The following is a 24382-nucleotide window of genomic DNA, read 5'->3' on the forward strand; positions in this document are numbered from 1 at the left end:
GTGTGTGTGTGTGTGTGCAGGCAGACGAAGGTTCACCTGCAGACGCTCAGGGACAGGTCAGAGGTGGAGAAGATGACCCCCAGAGAAAGGATGAGACTCCGCAAACTGCAGGCTGCTGATGAGGAGGCCGGGAGACTCAGGTGAAGCTTATTTATCTCTGCAGCGCCGCCTTCCACGCCATTATAGTCCCGCTGGTATGCATAGACCTGACACGTAGGGTATATAGAGAAGGTTGGGTGGAGCTTCACTTCCAGCCGACGGTGGTCTGAATGTGAGGCTGATGAGTTATTTTCATAAGAAGATATGAGCAGGACAAAAACACAAAAAGACTCTTTTACAAACAGAGTGAGCGTTCAGATAAACTCATATATGCACCTAACATATTAAAAATGCAACAAAATAATGTGTAATCTTCAAACACACATAAAAAGGAACAGCACAGCTTGGATCGTTAGATTGCTTCTGTCGGCCGACGGTCCGGGACACAGAACGATAGCAAAGAAATGAAATTGCAGCCGTGTGTTTGTTGCTGGCGTTGATGGTCGTGTGCAGCGATGAACATTAAGGCTTAATCAGCGTTGATGAATCTACATCTGGAGGAAGGACGACTCCGATCCAGACTCCTGTTTCCTGTTTCACGAGGGGCAGCAGCAGGCGGCTCCATCAGGACTCAAAGCCGTGACCTCGATCAGGCGGCGTGAGAGCAGAGTGACATTATCCAAATTGGATCTGACACATTCTGGTTTCCGTCCCCCCGAGCCGGCGTGCTAATCGACTTTCGTCACGGCGAGGGGGCCGTTAAACGCTTGTTATCGTCACTGCGTGCGTAATAAAGTGTGAATGTGCTCAGAAGCCTGTGAACGACGCCAGCGCGCCGCCAACACGGATCCTCGTCAGATGGCGTGCAGACGGAGATCACATGGGAGGGCAGGGACGACAGCAGGCCGGCGCGGCTGTTTGGCAGCAGGCGGACGGTTCCTGCAGGACTTTATGTCGGAACCAGAACCTGAACATGTGTTTCATCAAGTCCGGCTCACATGAACTTAGAGATTTATCCACAAATACGCTGCCGATCCTCAGTGTTCGCTCTTAATGAAGCAGCTGCTGACTCCACACCTGTTTACACACTTACAAGCCCATTAAACAGCCGTTATCTGTCCCGTGGACACATCCAGCAGGCTGTTATCACCTCCTTTATTGGTGGCGGGCGCCCCAGAAGCCACCTTTCATTACCAGGAAACTTGTGCACTACCCTGAAATAAGGTTATGGTTCCCTGTTTGCTCTCACAGAGAGATGCTGAGGCTGTCAGGAGACGGGTGGAGGGTTGTAGCTGCAGAGCTACAACCCTCCACCCGTCCAACATGAGGATTTATGCATATTCATTCTACAGGTTATATACTGTTATATATTCTGCAGGTTATTTCATGACCAAAGTGTAAAACAAGGCAGAATAAGGGCACCATGAACAGCAGCTGGGCAGAGCGGCATAAACCACGTGTCCACGTCCCTGAAGCATCTTTATTGTGACAGAGTGCAGATGGTTGTCAGGGAGACAGAACGGAGGCAGGAAGTGGTCTAAAGGTGCACGAGGAGGCGAGCTGGAGGGGGATCAGAGAAAAACCTTCTGAAGGAACTGTTACCCTCACAGCGTGTCCTCTGTCCTCTACAGGAAACTGGCTGAGGAGAAGTACGAGGAGGTCCACACCCGCAGGAGGGAACTGAGGAGCCGCCATTTCCAAAAAGTCAGTGTGGATGTTCTGAATGTAAGAAACACTTTGTTGTTCCTCTGATACTCGACCCGGGCTTCGTGGGTTTCTCTGTTGTTCTCCGAGTCTAACTGGGTTCCAGTAAAACGCTCATTTAATGCTTTTCCACCAACCGTTAGGAGAGCAGAGAGGGCGGAGCCTGCCGGAGTCAGGCTCAGCCAATCAGCAGCCAGAATCACCAGAACGCTGGAGGGTCGGCGCCAAAACCGAAGCAGGACGAGTCAGAACCAGAACTGCACGGTGAGAAAACAACAGACATGGCGGCTCGTTCATCGCCACGCGTACACGCAGAGAGCACACAGGCGCAGACTCAGAGGGCCGGAGCTTCCCAAGGGGTGGAGCTTCCCAGAGGGGTGGAGCGTCACAAAAACCACCTTAAAGAGCACAAACACAAAACGAGCGAGAAGACCAAAAACAAGTGCAAAGAGATTAAAAACAATAAAGCTGTGGTCACATTCGCTGCTTAACAAATGTATTAGTCATTGAAACAAGAACACAAATGTTTTAGAATCTGTCAAAACATTTGTTTGAAACTAAAAATGATGTTTTTTATTCTGCAAACAACAAACAAAAGCAGCTGGAAATGAATCAAGATGAACTTTCAAACTCCAAAACTCATTTTTCTGTTCAGGGATGAAAGAAATAGGTGTAATTCAGCATCTTCTAATAATAATAATAATAATAATAATAATAATAATAATGTGCTTTATTATTTCTATCTGCCCTTTTGTATTACAGGACATTTGAATTCAAGGACAACAACAATAATTATGTTATAGTGATAAAAATATCATCAGGCTTGCACATGCTGGTGGATTAACCACGAACATAAACAGTGATTATTGTTTATTTCGGGCAGCTGTGGCACTAACCTTGAATCGAGCGGTCGTCCGATGAATCTGTGAAGTTTTTTAAAAAGCTCTTAAAGAGTGAGAACGTCTGAACTTGGACGTGTTGAGTTCTAACACGTGAAATATCATTCAAATGTTATGTAACTAAATGTAACTAAATTACAACACTCGACACTTTTTCCGGAGCTCGTTTTCTCGGTTGCCACGGTGATGCATCTCCTCTGAAGAGTCTGGACGACGAACGCGCTGCAGACGTGAAACGTGCTTCCTGTGGAGTTGCAGCAGCTTCAGATTTGTTTCTGTAACAAACATCAGAAACTTTCGGTTCTTTTCATGGTTCTGCAGGTTTTTCTGAGAGGTCCCGAAGTACGGACCAGATTCAGACTGTGAATTATTGAGTTTGGGGATGTCTGTTCTACCATTAAATAATATATATTTATGTTGATAAGGTCAGAAAATGTCTTTTCTTGGAGGCTTCTTCAGTAGGAACCTCAGGCTGAGACTTAAAGCAGGTTCTCTTTTCTCCACATCAAACTCAGAACTCGGAGCTTGTGTGAAACTTCAGCTTCACGCTGGACGGCTAAATTACGCAGGCTGTGTCTGTTCAAGTGTTTCTAACAGGCTTGGAGAACATTTCCTCAGCTTGCAGTTATGATCTGTCTTCAGGTTCATATTGCTCCCGTGTTCTGTCACTGACGTTTCCTAAATAAACCCAGCAGCCAGCGAGCTCGAACTAATAAAATTTGCAGCTGATGTGAAGCAAAAGCTCTCCAGAGGGGTCTGCGTTTCAGCAGCTTAATCATACGTTTATCTAAAAATCCTTCGGCGGTAATAAGGAAGGCCAACAGCCAGAAAATTTCATTAAAGTTAATGTCATTTGTAAAAAATCAGCTCAGGCGAGACAAAGAAAGTCTGAAATTTCTTTGTTATCGTGCTTTCATCATCGGTCCCTCCTGGATTTTTCACTTTTTATGAGCACAGTTCAGAGCTGAGGGCAGCTGTGGGAGGATGCTGAGGTTATATCTGAGTTATTCAGGTTTTTGCACAAGAGAAGGAAGCAGAAACGTGGATGACAGTGAAAGTGTCAGCGCCTTAAAAAGACTCAACGTCAGTATCATCCAGTAACCTGCCGACATCTTTGGAAGCAGTTCAAACCAGTTTACATGGAGAAGATAAAAGAGAATAAACAGCTTCAGCTCGACAGCGTCCTCCCTACGGCCATGTTGGAAAACACTTTGACTGAACATCAGCAAACAGCTGAGGAGCACTTCCTGTTTCTCTGGGAAACACCTGAAACCTCCGTGAAGTCCCCGAGCGCGAGCGCGATCCAGCAGGACCGATTATGAGAGGAAGCCGTTGGAGTTTGATCAGTTTGGTGAGAAACTCGCAGCTGGAGACGTGAGCCTGCAGGGAGCTCACAAATAAAGAAACAGAGCTCTTTATGTACAAAGCAGAAATCTGTTATATGAGTGGAAGCAGCTGCGTTGGTTTTTCATGCTTCCTGGGAGCAGATGGAATTTCGATTCTCCACACGGAGAGTTTTCAGGGATGAAGTGGCCCCGCGGCGTTTCACAGACACTTAGATTCACATCAAGAAAACAGACTTCATTTAATGTTTTCATAGTTCTGAACAGAAACTAGGTGGCTCTGCTCTCCTCCAGCTCTCAGCTTTTCAGTTTGTATTCGATTGGACGGTGAACGCGTGACGTTCGGGATCAGATCACATCTTACACTTCAGGCGTCCTTCAGCAGCACAGACGCTGAGTGATGAGGAACCGCCGACAGGACGTTTGGCTCGATGCTGAGTTCATAAAGGTTCGACTCAGGGAGTCGTAATGAAACCTGAGATTTTCTCTCCTCCGGATGCTCAGAGACAAAAACAGAAAGTTAGTTTGTGGAGCGAGCTGCATTTGAATAAAGCACCAAATCCACACTGTTTTACTTTTAAGCTTAAATTTCAAAACTTACCTTTTTTTTCCATTTTAAATCCTGATTTTTATTTGTTTTTGTTTTTAATGTCTCTGTAAATACTTTGAATCACCTTGCTGTTGAATTGTGCTGTATAAATAAACTTGCCTTGCCTGGGAATGATCTCGCTGGAGGAGCTGGAGCTGCTGTGAAACAGGGTGTTAGTCGGCTTTAAAAGAAGACCAGTGTTTGCGTTTCACAGCCGCCATCGCAGAACTTGGTCACTGCTCTGAAACAGTGAGGAGGAAGTGGAAAGACTCCCGCTGGTCACGTCCTTAAAGTGACTCCTCATTAGTTTTTGATTTATTTGCAGGCTCTGGTTCAACACGTTAAACTGCGAGTGTCTCCACAGAGAGCCATTTCTAAGTAATGAACTTTGAAAGCTTCATTTTGCTGCCAGCCTTTCATCATAACACACGTCACCTTTTCCAAACCGCCATCGTCTTATTTTAGTTTTCCAGCTTCACGCTCCTCAAACCGTTTTCTCATTAAAGGGTCCGAGAGCTCCGACACGACCCACGACAGGCGGCAGCTCCTCGGAGAGTCACAGCCGCTGTGGTCTCACTAAACATTTTCAGCTTCAGCAGAAGCAGAGCCGACACCTGAGCCTCGCGTCACATGGTGCTGGAGCTCAGCCAATCAGTTTCTAGACTGCTTGATATCACAGAGGAGCCGCTGGTAAAATTTCAGTCTAGAGTCAAGAATGAGTGAACAATTTGATCCATCAGTTTAACCGAGTAAAACACTCGGAGCTGATCTCATGTTATGGTTTATTCGAATGAAATCCAGTCTCGTTTGTCCGTCACTGGGATGCTGGTTCTGTTTACATGTGTCAAGTTCTTACCGAGCTCCATGTTTCTGACAGAAGCATCAGCATTCAGCTCAGTTTTAGCTCACTGGGATTACAGAGAGAACGTGAGCCACACAGGACCACTGAGACCTCCAGCACAACCAGGATCAGGGAGGAGCAGCCTCCTACCCGACTGCTCGGTGGTTCATGGGAGAGAAAAGAGAAAAGAAGGAGCATCGAGAGACCGGGACGAAATATAAACCACAGGAGAGAAAATGGGAGTTGATAAAGTGAAGTAGATGCATTTAAACGCATGAGGAGGAGAGTGGTGGAGAGGAAGTGCTCAGTGGATCGTTAGAGGTGTCCTTCAGCCTGAGACACAGGACAGACACCCGCTAGTTGACGCCACTGCCTCCCATGTCTTCATCAGGAACACGAGGAGCTCTGACTCCAGCATGTCCCACGTCTACCTCAGGACGTCCTCTCAGTAGGACACACCTGAAACAGGATCCGGATCAGATGCCTGAACCACCTGAGCTGGACTCATGTGATGACGAGGAGTTGTGTTTGAGCGACTGAGGTTGGAGGACAGTGACTGAAAGCTCGTTCTGTCATTCACTCTCAGAATCATGTAACACTGTCCAGAGCTCGTGGTGAGGAAGGTCAGGAAGGTACACTGACCGGTTAATCCAATCAGGCAGCACTAATCACAGGCCAGTGCGTCATGTTACGGCTGCAGCAGGCAGGATCAGGACCAAAACCAAAGGCTGAACTGAAAAAGGCTTCATGTGCTGTGACAGAACCCGGGAACATTACAATGAAGAAAAACAAAAGTTTTCAGGAAACGCAGAGGAAAGCCAGAGCAATCAGGGTGTGTGATTATTAACGACGCGACAACAAACAGGGCTCAAATACACAAGAGAGCAACGAGGGAACAGGAAACACGGCGGGCACACAACGAGACGGGGAGGAAGCAAAACCAAAGACACTCACATGGAACTATCAAAATAAAACAGGAAACCAGAGGCCGACACTGAAACGCAGGCTGACAGAACACGAGGAGCAGAGACAAGAGTAACAACTGTGACACGGAGCCACGACTGAGTGTGGGACATGAAACAAACATGAAGACAAAGAAATCACTGAAGAACTTAGACAGCCAGAAAATACACGAGACTACATGATGAGAAAAGCACTAAATCTGGAAGCGTCGTCAGGGTCGAGGAAAAGATGAACGTGTTTGTGGTCTGACGTTTGGCTCCGTCTTCATCTCAACAGACCAGTGCAGCATCCTCATCCTCGCTGTAGACAGCGATCCGTTGTACAGCCTCTCACTCACCCTCCCCTCACCTGAGATACTTACTCTAAACTTCCTCCCTGACAAGGGAGCAACAACCAAAAGTTAATTACGACCATCCAGTTTAGGAACGCCTTTTCCATTCCAGCTCACGTGTTGTGACTGTGCTGCAGGCACTGCAGGAAATGATCGTAAAATCACTGCCTTAACCCTTTGAAGCCGGTCGGAGCAGCACGCTCTGTTTTGCGTAACTATTTTTAAATCCCGGTAGCTCTGCAACCACGTAAGCTAGCGCAATAATTTTTTTTGCATATGAAACCGGAGGAGTTGTACTTGCATCTGATGCCATCAGCTTGTCCTCGCTCACAGTTTCCTTCCACATATAGCTTTGCAAAAACTGCATAAAATCACTTGCAGCAACAAAAACATAATATTCCAGAAACACGCTTTGCCGATCCGATCAGCTGTTTGTAACACTTCCTACATCCATCAGCGAACTATCACATGTCCGCCATGACCTGCCCGAAACCGGAAGTGATGTCATTTTGCGGAAATGTAGTTTTTTACTACCAGGATCTCATGAACCTATACTGGTGTTTTTAAAAGTTATGTTTGACTTCATGACTTTCTGTGTCGTTTCTGGGATGCTGAGGACTCATATTGCACTGCTGGGAATAGTTTATTTTGATGCATCTGCTGCTTTTTTGCAAATTTGCAGTATAATATTCATTTTTGTTTTTCCTGCAGTGTATGAAAATTGGTGTATTTCAAAAATAAAACTATGAAGACACTCAAAATAAATTTCCTGTGGAAACTATTTTGTGCAACTTTTTTGTATTTACAGTTTTGAGGGATAAGCCTCTTAAATTTCTCTAACTAGAAATATATGTTAAAAAACAAAAACTATTTTCAATTTTTTGTAGTTTATTGCACTTTTTTGCAATTTATGTAATTACTATGCACTTAATGCAGACATATTATTAAGATTTGGGCTGTAATGGTTGTATTGATGTATAGCAACTTGAAATGCTCCCAAAAATTAGCAGGTAAAAATATAATATAAGCTCTGGTGGACTTGGTTCTATGGTAGGTCTTAAAGGGTTAAATCTGAACTTGCAGATACGCTGTAACAGGGTTTTTCCAGGTGCTGAACACTCCAGTTTTGTAAATAACTTGTTAATCTGAACAGTCGGGTGATTTGGGAGCTCAGAACATTTTATTTTTTATTGAAATCGCAGTAGAGCCTGTCTTTGACCTCTCCCTGACTTTTCTCTGCATCTTTTAGTTCAACCTTTTATTTCATGGTAGAGTCCCCTCACGTACGCTCCCAGAGCTCCGCCCTCTCCTTAATCCCTGTCATGTGATTGGCTGATAGTGGCGGAAGAGGCTCTGTCAGACCTCAGAGACACCATGAATTAAACATCCTCCATCTTTACAATTCTCCGAGCTCGTTAGCAGGAATAATTACCCAGACGCAGCGCCTGGTAAAGCAGACAAATGAAATCCATCAAGACTAAAGAGGTTAGGAAGCATTCTGTCCATCAACTCCTCCCTCTCGCTTCACTTTATGAGCACATTTAGTCCTCGGCTGTGTGCGTTTTAAATAGAAGTGCGCACACGGGCCGGCATGGTGTCACTGCAGATAAAGAATGCGATTACATGTGAAGCTTAAAGTAAAACACTGAACATTTCTACCCAATAATAGGGAGGAGTTTCCACATCCTGGTTTCTGTGATCTGCAAGCAGCTTTACAACCCCCTTCAGCCCCAGCTCCTCTGCTTCATGCTGTTTCTGGCTCAATGAGTCACGATGGCGGCTCTGTGAACATTATAAGCGCCACAGCCAGACTGGGCGTGGTCATGGATCTTTAACCCTTTGATCACCAGGATGCTGCAAACAAAAGTCTCTTTATGGTCATCTTGCATGTCTTTGTTTTGTCTTATTGAATTCATTTTGAGTGTCTTTGGTCATATTCTGTCTGCTTACGGTATTCTCATTTTCCGCTGTCTGTCAGCTGTCTTGTTGTCTTTGCTCTCATCTGTTTGCAGTCGTGCCGCACGTCTTTGTGGTTGCTTGACTTTCGTCTCCTCCTGTGTTGGTTGTTGAAGTTGCTTTGAAGTTGTTGCTGTACGTGTGTGCAGATATCCCTGAGGATCCCCGGGCTGCAGAAGTTTATTACAACCAGGACAGGTTCGACTCGTGCTCAGAGGACGACGAGCCAGCGGCACCTGCAGAGACTCTGTACCTGTCTGACCCACAGGTGAGCTGCTTTTAACGTGCTTTCATGGCTGAACATAAAATCTGCACGAAGAGACGAACACAGAGGAACGTGTGAGAGTCTCGCTCTGTTTCCACTCTGCTTCTTTATCCAGTGTTCAGGAGGCATGATGGGATTTTGTTTAGCTCCTTAATCAGTGTTAGCATTAGCCTGGATTAGCATGACGCACACAGAGAGGATGGTGTAGGTGGAGGAGCTTTGACTGCAGCTCTCAGGCGTCTCTGCTGGCTGGCTTTCATTGTGACGAGAGTTTTCGTGCGGCTCAAATGATCATAATACAATTGTCACGCGTCCAGAGAAGCCCCCTAAAACCTCTAATTAAAGACACACTCGCAGCGAAGGAGTCCTGACCCGCCGCTAACGAAGATGCACATTGTTAGCAGCTCAGTTACTCTGAGAGAAAAAGTGCATTTTTAACGCCAGAGCTGGAAGTTCTCAGCACAATCAGAAATGTGAGAGAATAACCCGAAAATTAAAGACGCTGAAGGTGATTTAGGGAGGAGTCTGAGGGATTAAGACTCAAAGAGAATATGATGGAAACAGAAACAGCTCATGTGCTCGGTTTGTTCCTGTCAAAGGAGAAATGTCCACTCACCGATGGATCATTACAACCGCCGTGTACCAGGGCTCGGTGCGGCCTCTGAAACAGGCGTTTGGCGTCTGCTGGTGGAGTCGTTCCTGCTTCTTGTTGTGTCTCTTTAGCCTTTGTGGATCTTTTTGTTTCTCTTTGTGTAGTTTCATAGTTTTGCAGCATTTTGTTGTTTCGGTGCCTCTGCAGCTCCTCTGTACTATATTTTTATTCTTATTTTTTAAGTGTGATCTTTGTTAAATCTAAATCTTTGGATAAATGATTTTTAGCCTTTGGATGGATTTTTAAGGTTTGATCATGATACAAATATGATTTACTGTAATTCAGTTCGATTCAGTTTTATTTATATAGCATCAAATCCCAACATCAGACGCAAACAGCGACAGTGGGAAGGAAAAACTCCCTTTTAGCAGGAAGAAAGCTCGGACAGATGGGGGAGGGGCGGCTGTCTGGGAGTGAGGAGTGTTTTCAGAGTTTAAAAAATGACCTCTGTCATCTTGAGGCTGGACCTTCTCCCTGTTTATGTGCTCATTATTCCCACCGTCCAGCAGTGGTGGGAATAACGTTCCCACAAAGAGATAAAGGTTTGTTTTTTAAGGGAGAATGAACGAATGAATGCAAAACGCTGACACTGTACATGAAGTTAATAGTTCAGTAATAGCTTATTGCAGGACTGTATGCAGTAATAATTTAGGGAGGACCTGAAATCACAACCTGAGCCGCTGCACTAACAATGTCAGTTCAGCTTCAGGTGTATAAAAGCAGATGTGCTATTTTCTGTCACTGTAGTCTGTAAGCTGCATGCAGGTTTGGTCTGATTGAGCCTGCAGAGATCGGTCGCAGCATGTAGGACATGCAGGGGAAGAGGAAACGTCCCACAAATGTTCCCTCTACAGGGATCCCTTTCACTGACACGAGCCCACAGCTACAGGGTGAGTCAGATCCCATTTTTCGGTAGACAGCAGCTCTGCATCCCGGGACGATTACCACCAATTTATAACCAAACGGCCGAGTCCAATTCACTTCCATTAGAGGCAGAGAGAGCCAGCGGTGAAGGCCAGCAGCCAATTTGTGGTTGAGCTTCAGAGAAAGTGGAAGGCTGGGAGAGATTAAACCTATTTGTCACTGCTGATAGTGATGACAGAAAACAGAGAGGAGAAGATGAGGAGAAATGGAGCGAAGCTGCGGATTGTGGAGCCGGATAATTAGCGGAGCCGAGACACAGAGAGGCCACGAGACGAAGCTCTGAGACTCTGATCGCTGCGTTTCTGTGGAGGATGCTGGGTCACGTCTCTGGAGATCTCGTCTGATAGCTGATAGATTTACCGTGGCGCCCAAATCAGAACTGCACTATTACAAATACCAGAGCGCTGTTGAATGAATCAGGCTTTAGACGCATGTCAAACCGCTCTGTCAATGAGTGAAAGACCCGCCGAATAAAAAAGTTTAAATACTTACAGGATATTACAGGTACCAGTCCAGATTCTTCCGTTTTCCTAACAACAGCTTAACTGATTTAAGACTAATGCTCATACATTCATCCTCTGACCGGATGTGTTCAGCTGCAGCTTGTCTGTCGTGCTCCTGTGTAGATGGGAACACAGTAGTTTCTTCATTTTCTAACAGATTTTATCTGTTTTGATTTTATACACTGTTTGTCTTTCCCTGAGAAAGAAGCTAGCGTATGCTGCTGCTGTAGAGATCACTGCAGAGGCTTCACAGATGTGGAGCTATCCCATAATTATGTCAGTGTTAAGTAACATCTATGAGTCTGAAGCTACAGCTTCATTCTGCTTTAATGAGCCTTTCTAACTTCAATTCAACTTTATTTACACAGCGCCAAATCACAACGACAGTCACCTCAAGCTGCTTTATACTGTGAGTCAGACCCTACAATCATACATACAGAGAAAAACCCAACAATCATATGAGCCCCTATGAGCAGCACTTTGGCGACAGTGGGAAGGAAAAACTCCCTTTTAACAGGAAGAAACCTCCGGCAGAACCAGGCTGGGAGGGGCGGGGCCATCTGCTGTGATTGGTTGGGGTGAGAGAAGGAAGACAGGATAAAGACATGCTGTGGAAGAGAGACAGAGGTTAATAACAGATATGATTCAATGCAGAGAGGTCTGTTAACACATAGTGAGTGAAGAAGAAGCACTCCACGTCACAGAGTCGTCTCTTGCATGAACCCAGAACGTTAAAGTGCTCCATATTTTTATTTTCTTCCATAAAGATCGGCCCACCGGTCATTTCTGTGAGCAGGTGATTGTGTCATCGCACTTGGACGGGGTGAGACTCGTCACCCTGATGAAACCTAGTAAGTAGTCAATAAGTTTCTTTGCGTGAGTCATCGTTTAAACGAATCCGTCTTTATCTCACACCGAGGCTGTCGTAGCTTAAAATTTTTAAGTGAGCGGCTGCATCAAGATAAATATTAAAAAAGCTGTAGTGCAGGTTTGCGTCTCCATCAGGCTCAGACTATTTCATGGAAATTCATTCCTCAGTGGTCGATCCTGTCGTGCAGCCGAACAGAAATGAAGCCCATAAATGTTCCTGAATGATGAAGAGTAACAGCTCCATCGCTTCTCAGTTATTACTGCCTGGAGAGCCGATAACACTGAAGAAGAGGACAGGGCTGAGTTATTGCCACAGATAATGGAAAATAATATTCATTATTAGTGGAGCAGCAGTTGACTGATGCAGAGAAATGCTGTCAGTGCAAGTGGGTGCAAAGTGAAACGCCTTCCTCCTGAGCGGTCGGGGAGGGGCCACGCCACAAAGTGAACCCGATTCAAACAACCAATCAGATCCTGAAGTGAAACTACATCCATCCACCTGTTTTCCCTCTTTACAGAGTGAAGATGATCCAGTAACATGTTATTATATATATATACATATTAACTCGAGGTTTCCTGTGGGACTTTCTCACATCACTGTGGAGAGTTCTGACCCACTCTTCTTTACAGCGTTGCTTCAGCTCATTGAGGTTTGTAGGATTAATCATTCACAGCTCTGTGAAGGTCCCACCACAGCATCCCACACTCTGACTGCACCACTGCAGCAGCTCCATTCTTTCCTTTTCCAGCCGTTCTGCTGCAGATCTGCTGCTGTGCTCGGGTCATCGTGGTGACCCAGTTCAGTCCAAGCTTCAGCAGACAGACGGCCTCTTGTCTGACACTAGAATACAGAGGAGTTCATGGTGCCCAAATCCTCGCCCCTCCACCGCCGTGCTGTTGGTTTGAAGTGTTTGTGCACCATGGCCGAACAGCTCCGCTTTGCTCTCGTATGTTCAGATGCAACGTTGAAACCTAAACTGTCATGTTCAGTTTACAGAGCAGAGGTTTTCTCCTTGTACCTCCCAAACAAGCTGCAGTCATTCAGTAATTTTCTACACGATGACTCGTCTCTCAGCTGTAGATACCAAAGTGCAGAGAGGTTTGTCACAAATGCAGCAGACGAGTCTTTTCAGCCTTTTCTGAAGCAGAGCATCTTTCATCAGCCGCACACTCGGACTCTCTCCTCGTTGTGCTGCTTTGACGATCAGCCTGACGTGGTCTCAGTTTTCCTTTGTTCTCCTCCCTCACGGTTCTTTTTTGGGCTGTTGCTGTACTTCCTGTTTCCGATGACTCCACGCTGCCAGTTTATTCCCGTCTCTCAAGTCTCTCACTGCACTTTGGTCCTTATTTTATGTCCATGTGACTCTGCCTGTGTGAGGTGATTTTATCTGCACTGAAGCACAAAGCAAATCAAAGTTGCTGAGACCAAAAGCAGGTCCAGCCGAGGCAGCAGAGCTATAACAGTTAGCTTAATAGAAAATGGAACTGGCTGAAAAACCTTCTAATTGTCCTTTAAATGCGCAGCGATGCGACACTGCGTGAAGTCTGTTTTAAATTCCAGCTGCACGATTAACTCTGGAGCAGCAATCTGAACGAGGGTGTGTCTGCAGTTTAAATGTCTGAGTCCGTTTTTATTGGCTCGTGAATGAAAGTGGATCAGCCTCCCGCAGACGTCCCCTCTCTGCTCCCTCGCTCTGTTTGTTTTGCAGGAATAACGAGTGAAATAAGTCGGAATCATTCACATGATGCATCGGCTGTGTAACAACACGCAAATTATTATTAAGCTTTGTGCAGAACAATCTCGGTTTCCCGATTCGGCAGCTGAGCACGGTGACGGGGGACGTGGATGTCTCCGAGCTTTTCTGTCAATAGCACACTTCAGCTGTTTAAGGTCTATGTGTCTATTGTGACCAAAGCTATTAAAGCTAAATCGCCTTTTGGAAAGCTGCGGGGGACCACGCGACACAAAACCAGCTTTTTCTTTTAGCTTTTGTTGCCACGACAGAGAGTGCAACGATAACCCCGGCACACCACAGACATACAGCAGAAGAGTCCATTTAAATGTGCATTATGGTCTTTTTTATGTATTACAAACAGACTTTTTCAGTGTGTCAGCAGAACTTTACAAAAGTTCTTCCTCAACTTTTGGTCGGAAAGCCTGTGGTCTGATGTGTCACGGCCGAGCGGGCCTGTGTTTGTGGAGCCCGAATGCAGACACGGGAGAGAATAATTGTGGCTCAAGAGTTGGGAGTTCGCCTTGTAATCTGAAGGGTGCCGGTTCGAGCCTCGGCTCGGACAGTCTCGGTCGTTGTGTCCTTGGGCAAGACGCTTCACCCGTTGCCTACTGGTGGTGGTCAGAGGGCCCGGTGGCGCCAGTGTCCGGCAGCCTCGCCTCTGTCAGTGCGCCCCAGGGTGGCTGTGGCTACAATGTAGCTGCCATCACCAGTGTGTGAATGTGTGTGTGAATGGATGGATGACTGGATATGTAAAGCACTTTGGGGTCCTTAGGGACGAGTAAAGCGCTGTATAAATACAGGCCATTTACCATTTAAACAAAAAGTTTAATTATGGCTGATGGAAAAACAAAGCAACAGTAACGTGGTTTCACAGAGGCGGCAGCACCATCACCTCACCTTAATCCAGGACTCCCTTTGTGTGGTCATGTTCACACATGCAGGTCAGCTTCTCTGGTGATTGTAAACTGGCCACAGGTACGAATGTGACTGTGGCTGGTTGTCTGTCTCTGTAATAATAATAATTATGTGATTTTGTTTGTAATTATAGAAAGAATTGATCATTCTGACCAGACTAAAAGATCCATCATCTTCCTCAGGTCAGTGAGCTTGAGGCCATGATGAAGCACATGCAGGAGGTTCTGGATGAGGAGCTGAGTGGTGAGTCCGAGCACCAAAAACACTCCATGCACAGACACAGAGCTGGGCGGGTGGTCCGTCCGACACGTGACACGGCTGTGCAGTAAGGGGACAGCAGACACGAACGCTCATTTAACTCAGCTACACTAAAGCAGGTACGGCTGCAGGCATCATGATCATCGGCAGGTCATCAGGAGTCTTCAACGCAGCTGATCTACTTCAGGCGTGTCTGAAGAAATGAAGAGTTTCAGCTCATTCGTATAAACGCTTCTCGTCTCTGGCACATGCTCAGTTTGTGCGTTTGCTGTGCTGTGAAACCGAGTTTCTATTGCACACATAAGATAGCCGTGCACACGTGCACACAGTCTGCGTGCGCTTTCCATCACGAGTCCTCCTCCCCCCGCGTCCCCAGCCTCCCTCCCTCCCCCCTCGTTCCTGTTGGCCTGGTTCAGTCACCGTCTCGCCTCGGCTGTGAAACCTGTTCGTCTCGCTCCGCTGACCTCAGAAAAAATCAAAGCCTCCACAGTTCGCCTGCAGATGAAACCTCGCTCCGTCTTTTCTGCTGCCTGATGAAACGCTGTCACGAAACAGGGACACAGCCTGCAGCTTCCCCACGCTTACTGTACAAAACCAGCACAAATCCACCCAAACTGTCAGACATAATGAGTACGGCTGAATGTGCTGTGAAATGCACCAGGTAACCGTTTTCTGCTGTATCTCATTAAGCAAGAAAAACCTATTTAAAAAATCAAGACAAATTCTGAGTGGATCCAACATCAGCTGTGGATGATCTGCTTTTTATTTCCAGCTAATAAATGAATGATTATTTTTGCTCGAACCATAGACACAGGAAGCCCAGTCAGGACAGAAACAGCCAGTCTGAGCATGTTTACGTGTCGTCTATATCTTTTCTTATTCAGAGACAGCAAAGAGGAACCAGAGTGATGCTTTGAACAGTGTGAGAGGCAGCCAGCGCCTCCGGACGCTTAATTAGGCAATTATTTTAAACCATGTGTCAAAAGCAAAGAGGAGGCGGCCAACGGACTAAAATTTGAACACCATTCATCATTATCTGTAAATAGGAAAACTTAAGTCGCTGCTTCATTGCGGCTTCATCAGAGGCTCGTCTTCGTTTCCTCTCCAGGTTCTGTCTGTTTCAGTGCTGCTGGGTCTCTGAGAGTCTAAATGAGTCTCACAGGTCTGGAGACTCATTTATAATAATTATAATTTATCATTCTTAGCTTGTTTGATCTGCTGCTCACCACACACACGCACACATTTTGGACTTTTAACTGCAGTTTCAGAAGTTTTACAGCTTTTCCTACTGAACAGTCATACGACACAAAGTAATGAAGCAGTAACCCAGAGGGAGGGAGAACATCTGGTTCATCTGTAAATACAGACACGTGTGGAATCCACAGAAACACCAGAATCCTGCATGAAAGCGTGGATCGTTCACCCGACAGAGAGCGCAGTGTCACTGGTCCGGCTGGTCCACAGTCTCATTCTTTCACACACCACCCACAGCATGCAGCTATAGGTGGGGGTGGACTGTACAGCAAAAACTTCACTCCTCCCCTTTGCAGTAACTCCTCCCTCGCCCGGAGCGGGCCCTTCACCCGGTCTCAGACTCTGGGCGCCGTCCCGTCACAGTGAGCTGGAGGGCATCACTCAAAGCCAGCAGAGACGCATCATCAGCATAAAACAAACAGATGAACAGACCGCTGCTTTCCTCTTCACACGTTCACATTCATGCACCTTCCTCTATGCCTGCGTGCATTCACACACTCACTCCGATGGATGTGTTATTCCAACTCGGGGTCCGGTATCTTACAGTCAGGCATCAAAGCACTGACCTTACAGTTAGTAGATCTGTGGCTCTGCGTCCTGAGCTGAAGGTTGCTCTTCCATGGAATCAGGACGTGTGATGTGAACCTGATCTCAGTGACGCTGGGCTGTTTGATGGGGTCTGCAGTGCCGTCGACATGTGCTCTGTGGGACAGGGCGTTCAGCCGCGCCCCTCAGGGCGTCATGCAGATGTGTGCAGCTGTGTGTTTCCTGCACCACATGGCTGCTCACAGCACAAACAAGTTCTGACAGACTTCAGTGGGTTACAGGGCATCATCCAGCAGGCTGCGGACACTTCCTGATGTCAGTCATTGCAGCAGCAGGAAACAAATGTTGGTATCAAGCAGCAGCAGATGGACTCAAACAAACGTGAAAGCAGAAGAAAATATTCAGTTTTCTGCAGGTGAGTCTGAAGTGAGTTTATCAACGTTCACAAAGTGAATAAAGTCAAGAAAAATGAAATTCTGACGCTTTTTAAACAGGAGTCTGTCACTTAGATGCAAATGAAACTCGGTTTAAATGTTGTGACGTCTGAATTCGACGCACTGATATTTAAACTGCTGTTGTGTTCGTTTTATTATCAAATGCAGACACGAAGCACAAAGGTACAGACAGAAAGGATCGTCTCTTCTTTCTTTATAACATCCAGTAAACATGAATAACATAGATAGCATGAATACCCCCCAATAATTTGAAGGTGACTATGTTACAGAAAGATGGATTAACTGTCACAGTGAATTGGGTTAAAGGACTCAGGTGCGAGACTCCTTGCAGAGTGACAGTGAATTTATTCACAGTGAAAAAATAAGGTAACAGTTTGAGTCTGTAATCCAAAAAGGGCAGTGCAGTGACACGGTGGCTTCTCCCCGTGGTGACAGTGCAGTGACTTGTGCCCGCTCCTCCTCCGATCCCTGGATCCTGGAGGCAGATGAGAAAAACACACGCATGGTGACGAAAACGTTCTCTCCTTCACAAACAGGTATGCTAATCACGACTACGCTACCCGGTTTAGCTCGACGTTCCAGCGTTGGTTGTGACTCGACTGCACCGTTAAATAGGTCTGCTTCGGATTAGTAGCAGCCGGCGAAGCGATTACGCACAGGTGCGACGATTCCAGCTCGGGATCCTCCCCCCGCGTCAGCTGCCGTTCCGTGCCACGGCTTCCAGAAGTACATGTTCCAGCATACAAACACACATGCACAGGATGGAGAGGAGAACACCACAAAGTACACACTAACACAACAGAAATTGGCAAGGCTACCGGTGAGGACCGTCTAGCCGTGACATTAACCCATACATCAAAACAAATAATGAAGACCAACAATAAAGGGCTCATTCCTGTGAATTCATATTGACATTAATCAACATTAATTAACTCTAATTAATATCAATATTAATGACATTTGCTCCTCAGTCAAAGTAAATCGATAATGCTGGAGTATCTTAAAAGAAGTACTCTTACGAGGTGGAACAGGCACTGCTGGCAGCAGCTGGAGCGTTTGTGCACGGGCGTATGATGGACTACAAAGAGATTTCTTGTGCTGGAAGCTACGGTAAGTATTTAAGTAATGGTTTCCAGTGAGTAACAAATCTATCAGATGAGCCTCTGAGGGAGAATTTATCTTCTCCAGTTTTAGGAGTCCTAGGATGTCGTGTAACCAGACTTTAATGCTGGCTGACATGATTTCCACGACAACAAAATTCTTTTTCGGGCAATAAGAGAAGCAAAGGCAATAAAGTTATTTTGGAAGCAGAAGTAATCCAGAGGGAAATACACAGAAACAGGAAACAGGAGGGGAACGCAGCCGAAACTAATCGGACATGACGAGACGGGAGGGAGAGCAACACTGTAAAGACTAACACAGGACACGGCAAAGTAGAACAGGAAATACACCAACATGGAGACAAGGACGACTAGACGTAACACAAGGGAGGCACAAGAACAGTAAAGGAGCAGAAATACAAACTAAACCATGAAAAACCATAAAATAACAGAATGATCAGAATCAAAGCACAAAAACACTCCAGACCCAGTGAGCTTAAACTCTACACGGACAAACGTTTTGGGCCACAGCTCATCATCTTTGAATTCAGGTGTTTTAAGCCCCGTGGCCACACCTACTGAAGCCACACTACCTGAGGCCACACCTACTGAAGTCACACCCCCTGAGGCCACACCTCTGAGGTCACACACCCTGTGGGGCCACACCTCCTGAGGCCACACCCCGTGGGGGGGCCACACCTCTTGAGGCCACACCCCCTTAGGCCACACCTCCGGTGTCCATGCAGTCTGCCCTTAAATAAAGAAAAAAAGGTCATTGTGAAGACTCTCCTATGTTCCTGCAGCAGGTTGCTGTAAGCACTTGTATTCCAAAGTGAAGCGTTTAGAACCAGAACTAAGGGTCAGAACACACAGACTTTTTTAATAACTGAGCAAATGTAAAATTAATATATTCTAATGACTCTGATTTGTCTGTGAAGCAGGAGACAACAAACACAGGCAAACACCAAGTGCTTCATCACTGTTTGCTGTTCCTTTGGTGTTTCCATTAAAACTCTGGCTTCAGCATTAGTTGTACAAAGAGTTCAGCGTGTTTCCTGCCTGTCAGGTCCCTGCTTAACCAGACTAATTATTCCCTTTAGGGAAGCAAAGTAACAGAATGCAGCATCAGCAGAGATAAACAGCCATTAAATCCCCGGATATTTAGCATCCAGTGAACGGACGAAAGGCCCGGAGCAGCCCAGAGCCCATTATCCTGATTTACTGTCCAGTCATTAGCTGTTGAACAGCAGCTCAGAGTCTATCTGTGCTGGCCGGAAAACAAAAGCAGCAGCAGGTTTGCTTTTGTTTAACACGTCCGATTCAGCGTGAAGGGAAAGGAGGAGACTGCCAACATCGATAACAGATACAGAAAGAAAGGTGAAGCTGAAAGCCAGACATTAAAAGGATCTGATGGATACTCTGCAAAGTGCTTAAATAAAAATAATAGCTGAAAGCAGTGCACGTGATATTTGTTAAACGGAGCCCCTGAAGGCAAATCGTTTCTGATTATGAAATGTGAAGGAGACGCGAAAGCAGGAAGGAAGTGAAAGAAATCCAGAGATGTGAACAATAAAAGGGTTCAAATATCAGCTGGTGTAGCGCGGACCGGTCCGGACATGACGCCCGGCCGCTTTCGGTTTAATGATCTCTGTGAGGGCGTCAGCTCGTCAGCATTCAGAGCTCGTTACAGCTCAGACTTCCTGGCAATCAAGAGCCTCGTTAAGACGCTGAGCTCGTTAATCTTCAAAGAGACTTGAAACGACTACCTGTGACTGAGACGTCGCACCTTTGCTTTTATGAAAGTTTTCAGACTGGTCATTTTCTGTGTGTGAGGCAGTATAGACACGTGTGTCTAGATTCTGGCAGCAGCAGATATCCTGCCATTATAATCCCATTAGATCACCTCCACGCTCTGCTGTGCTTCTGTTGATGGAGCCTGAGCTGCTCCTGCAGACAGAGAGGCAGGAAGTGAGGAAGGACGCCAGGATCCCATCACGGTAATCTGCTGTCAGTCACTGGATCCAGCAGGAGCAGCATGAAAGGGTCACTGCGCTGCTTTTAATAGCACCAGGTGGAGGTAATAGAAATGCTTCAGACTGGATTAAAAGCACCGACCAGGGTTCATTAAAAATGCTCACGTATAGAAACGTTTCAAATTAAAGGAAAAACCCACCATGAAGAAACTTAGTAGGTGTTTGGCTTCCAGGTGACATGCAGGGCGGGGTCCGCAGGCACCTGTCGTCAGGACTTGTCACATCACTTGATGGAGGAACCAGCCAATGGCGTGCCCCGCAGCCTTACACCCTGCTCACGCTGGCCCTCCGTTCCTGGACTACATGAAACCGGCGGAGCTGCTGCTTCTCAAACGTTTTCTCAAAAATGGTTCAAATATTTCATGTGAGGGAAAAAATGACACATGCAGTTATGAAATCTCTTATTACAGACTCACGCACCGTCACAAAGCGCTGCAGACTCTGAGCCGCAGTGAGGGATTGGTCAGGTTATTGTCATGACTACCACAGGTGAACACCCCTCACAGCCACTGGTGAAGCGTACTGGGGGGTGTAGTTATGGAGTTACATCAGGTAACCAGGACATGTTTAAATCTGTGATACTGATATTGTGAAGTACGGGATGAAGAACAGGTAACTGTAGTGTTCAGTGTTAATGTTGATTTAGTCTCTTTGTCGTCTGTAAGCTGCAACATTATTCTAGTAAAATCATAAGATTACAGTTCAGTGACTAGTTGATCCACGTGGTTTACTAACGGTTTTGGTTTATTGACGTAAACAAAGAAAATTGCTGAAACATTTCATCACAGCTTTTGTCCTGTTCCAATCGTGTTTCGTGATCGTCTTGTTTTCTTCAGTTGGAACTATGATGGAAATGTTGGAGGCTCCAGATCCTGAAACCGTACGAGTCGAGGTCCAGATTGACTGAAAGTCTTTAGGCGTGTCTTACTTTCCTCTTTTGTGTTGTTTGTCTTTAAACCAGGAGACCCAGCAGGGCCAGAGGCCCCTCGGAGCCCCGCCCATCAACCGCAGCCAGTCTGAGAACTCCAGCAGCAGAGACAGCGAGTCCTCCACCTCCTGTTAGTTTGAGGATCTGATCCAGAACCTTTTGTACTGGAGGACAATAATGAAGCACAGATGTTACCAACTTGCTTTGAGCAAGGCAGCAGACTTGTTCCTGTTTTAGCTGAACTGATTTAGGAATATTTAGGATTTCTTAGTTTTTTTCTGGTCTGTCTCCATGAAAATAGTTTTTCACATTTTTACATGAAGCCGTCGATGTGCACGTCAGACGCTGGGATAAAGTAAAGATGCAAAGTTTAGACTCGGGCACTGCAGGTCCAAGGTCCTGGGTCAACACACCTGGATCACATGATTAGTTCATTAGCAGGAGAACTTCAACACATGTTGAGGAGGTCATTTAGCCTTTAAATCAGCTGTGCTGGATCAAGGACACATCTCTGCTCTAAAACGTAGTCTTTCCTTCTGATTGTCCGATCAGGAAAAAGACGCCATTGATCCTCGAGTCAGCCGCTCGACTCGACCTTTGAGTCGGTGCGGACTGTTGTTCTGTTGTAAACCAGAGCAAGGAGCTCTTTTATACCAGCTGAGATTATGGTTGATATATATTTTAGGGGAAAACAGATATTAGTTGTCATGGATGCGGGTGGTGGTGTTTCTGCTGCAGATTCATGAAATAATAAATGTGACTCGTGAGGAAGATTCTGCTGCTTGATGAAAGCGCAACAATAATCACTAGAAAAATAAATGACGGTGTGTCATCTTCACCAATGTAAAGTGAATTTAATGTCCCGTCTTTAATCTGTCTTACTGTCTGCGTGTTTCCAGCGTTACTGAGAGGGGGCATCGAGATAATCGGTTCTGCATTTCATTACTTCCTCATTAAAGGCTCATAAAAACACAAAAGCAGAAACGATCTGCTCCCTCAGGCAGCTCAGCTCTTAACCTGCAGATCTTCTTTGGGCAGGAAACTGGCTTCAGTAAAATAATGTATATTGATGGTTTTATTATAGCATTAGAATTAAAATGAACTCATCAGAGGCTCGTTCAGCTAAATCAACCTGCTGCCTTTCAGCATCTGCTTAGTTCCTCTCTTCAGTCTCCTACAGGCCAACGTAACTTTGGCTCCAGCTGTCTGCACACTTTTCCTCTGCTGAGTTTCTTTTTTCAAATTTTATCTATTAAAAAACTGTTTTGGGTTATCAGCTGAGATTTAAGCTCCATCTCTCCACAAGCGCCTGTGAAAGTTTAATTTAGAATAATCCAATTATCGCAGACGAAACATCATCCCCGAAGCTGCAAGCGCCGCCGCGTGGATCAGAGCGCGATACGAAGCAGATCTGCTTTTGTTCGTGCAGATTGTAAGAAACTACCAGTTAAACAAAAACAACCGAACATTTAAGATGGCAAGAAACATTTGAAAAAGGTAAAAGAAAGAGCGAGGGCGTGTTCACAGTGGAAACTTAGTGTGAGGATGAGGAGGATTCCTTCCTTTCAAACAGTTAAAAGCAGAGTTTAACGTGCAGGCTGTGCAGCTGCTGTGCAGAGAGCACAAACACCTCCCTGCAGCATGATGAGCTCTGGTACGGACTTCATCCCGTGTTTTCTCTCATTTGTTGCACAGCAGGAAAAGTTCAGCACAGAGAAAACAAGCTGAAGTGAACTCTTGCTCATCAGCTCACTGCTTTGTCTGCTCTCTGCTGTAATCCTGGAGGAGGGCACTGCTCCCTGCAGCTTGTTATCACCATACTTCACACGTTAAGCCTCATTCTTGCAGGATTTGTAGATCTGTGAAGGGGTCGATTTTTTATCTAATCCACAGTGCATGTGAGTCATTTTTCAGCCCCTCCCCAGCAGCAGCGATAAACTGCTGCTTTTCCCTGAACTCGCTGCTCCTCCTCCTCTAAATTCAAATCCTGTCTGGAGACTCCACGTCGTATTTGAAATTGTTTTTTCCGTCTCCTGTAGTTTATCAGCTCAAAGTGAACTTTGGCTTGGGAGTAACATACCTGTCAGGAGCAGGTGAGACCAAACACGGAGCTAGCGGAGCAGCTGCAGGCCTGCAGCTGAAAATACGAACAGCTGGATATGAAATGACAGATGTTGGGTTTTAAAAAAGGAAAGACAGCAAACAAAAATAATAAATATCATTATTCTGTTTGCTTCCATTCAACTTATCTGACTAAACACGATCATGGCTCCACCCCTCTGCATGAAACCCCGCCTCTCTGCTCTGATTGGATCCAGCTGGTAGGTGGATGGTTGATGGTCACATAGGTGGCGTTAATGAAATGAAAAATCCCACTTGGATTGAGTTGTCTTGTCACCATGGCAACAACGTCTTTCTCCACAAACACACAACAGCTGCTCTGCGTGGGAATTAAAGGCTGTCGGCTTCCTCGGAGCTCCTCGTAAAACAAGGAGGAAGAGGAGGTGTTTAGAAGAAGAACAGAGCTCTGTGATTACTCCTTCTGCCCTCGAGGTCCCTCGAGCCAGAGCTCAGGGTCTGAAACATTTCTCTGCAGAGGACATCAAGTTACATTACTCCGAAAAGTTTGTAGGTACTGATGGATCAGCTCTACTTCCTGTTCCCTGGATATTAAATTGATTATTTTTAATGAATTATTATTTTACCAGAAGCTCCAGCGGCCTTTTCCAGTCATTCCTCCCTTTGTAACAACTCTAATTCAGTCAAGGTGCTCGAGAACATTAATTTAAGTTCTGGATGTGACCACTGACAGGCAGCTACAGCTGCTATCTTTCTGTTTAGCTTCAGCTAAGCTAATTAACCTGGCAGCGGACCTGTCGCAGGGTAACACAGAGGAACAGACAGACACGGTCAGTCTGTGGTTACAGCCAAAAACGACGAGGCTTCAAAATGTGAAGCCCAACACCAGCATCACGGTGGGTTTGTCCCAGTATGATTCAGACTGACACAGTATGAAGAGTTGCTTCTTCTCATCAGCCCTGACTTCACAACCACCTTCAGGTGCAGTGACTAAAACCGACAGCTTGGATATCTTTGAAAGTGCATCAGTGTGATAGCGTCATGATTGTGTCGCTGCAAACAGCAGGTGTGTGCGGTGCTCCTGGTGTGCCAGCTTCAGCACGAGTGGTCCAAACAAGTCTTTTCTCCATCACTCTGTGTATAGTCAGGTATGTGATGCCTGTTAGAGGAAGGCAGGTCAGGGTAGGCAGCGTGATGCT

The 24382-nt window shown here is 46.0% G+C and overlaps 1 protein-coding gene across 2 annotated transcripts in view; it reads left to right on the top strand.

The window, feature by feature from the left end:
* Positions 1 to 21501, top strand: part of nek11 (NIMA-related kinase 11) — a 65264-nt gene extending 43763 nt beyond the window's left edge. For both annotated transcript variants that reach the window (XM_005744165.1, XM_005744166.1), the window contains 6 exons: positions 21 to 140; positions 1671 to 1764; positions 1887 to 2007; positions 8815 to 8933; positions 14713 to 14773; positions 21138 to 21501. In XM_005744165.1, the coding sequence (XP_005744222.1) occupies positions 21 to 140; positions 1671 to 1764; positions 1887 to 2007; positions 8815 to 8933; positions 14713 to 14773; positions 21138 to 21196 (574 nt within the window). In that variant the 3' untranslated portion in view covers positions 21197 to 21501. The remainder of the gene's footprint in view (positions 1 to 20; positions 141 to 1670; positions 1765 to 1886; positions 2008 to 8814; positions 8934 to 14712; positions 14774 to 21137) is intronic.
* The last annotated feature ends 2881 nt before the right edge of the window (positions 21502 to 24382 follow it).

The sequence above is a fragment of the Pundamilia nyererei genome, unplaced genomic scaffold (assembly GCF_000239375.1).
Source record: "Pundamilia nyererei isolate P.nyererei 1_Seehausen unplaced genomic scaffold, PunNye1.0 scaffold00139, whole genome shotgun sequence".
Lineage (NCBI taxonomy): Eukaryota > Metazoa > Chordata > Actinopteri > Cichliformes > Cichlidae > Pundamilia > Pundamilia nyererei.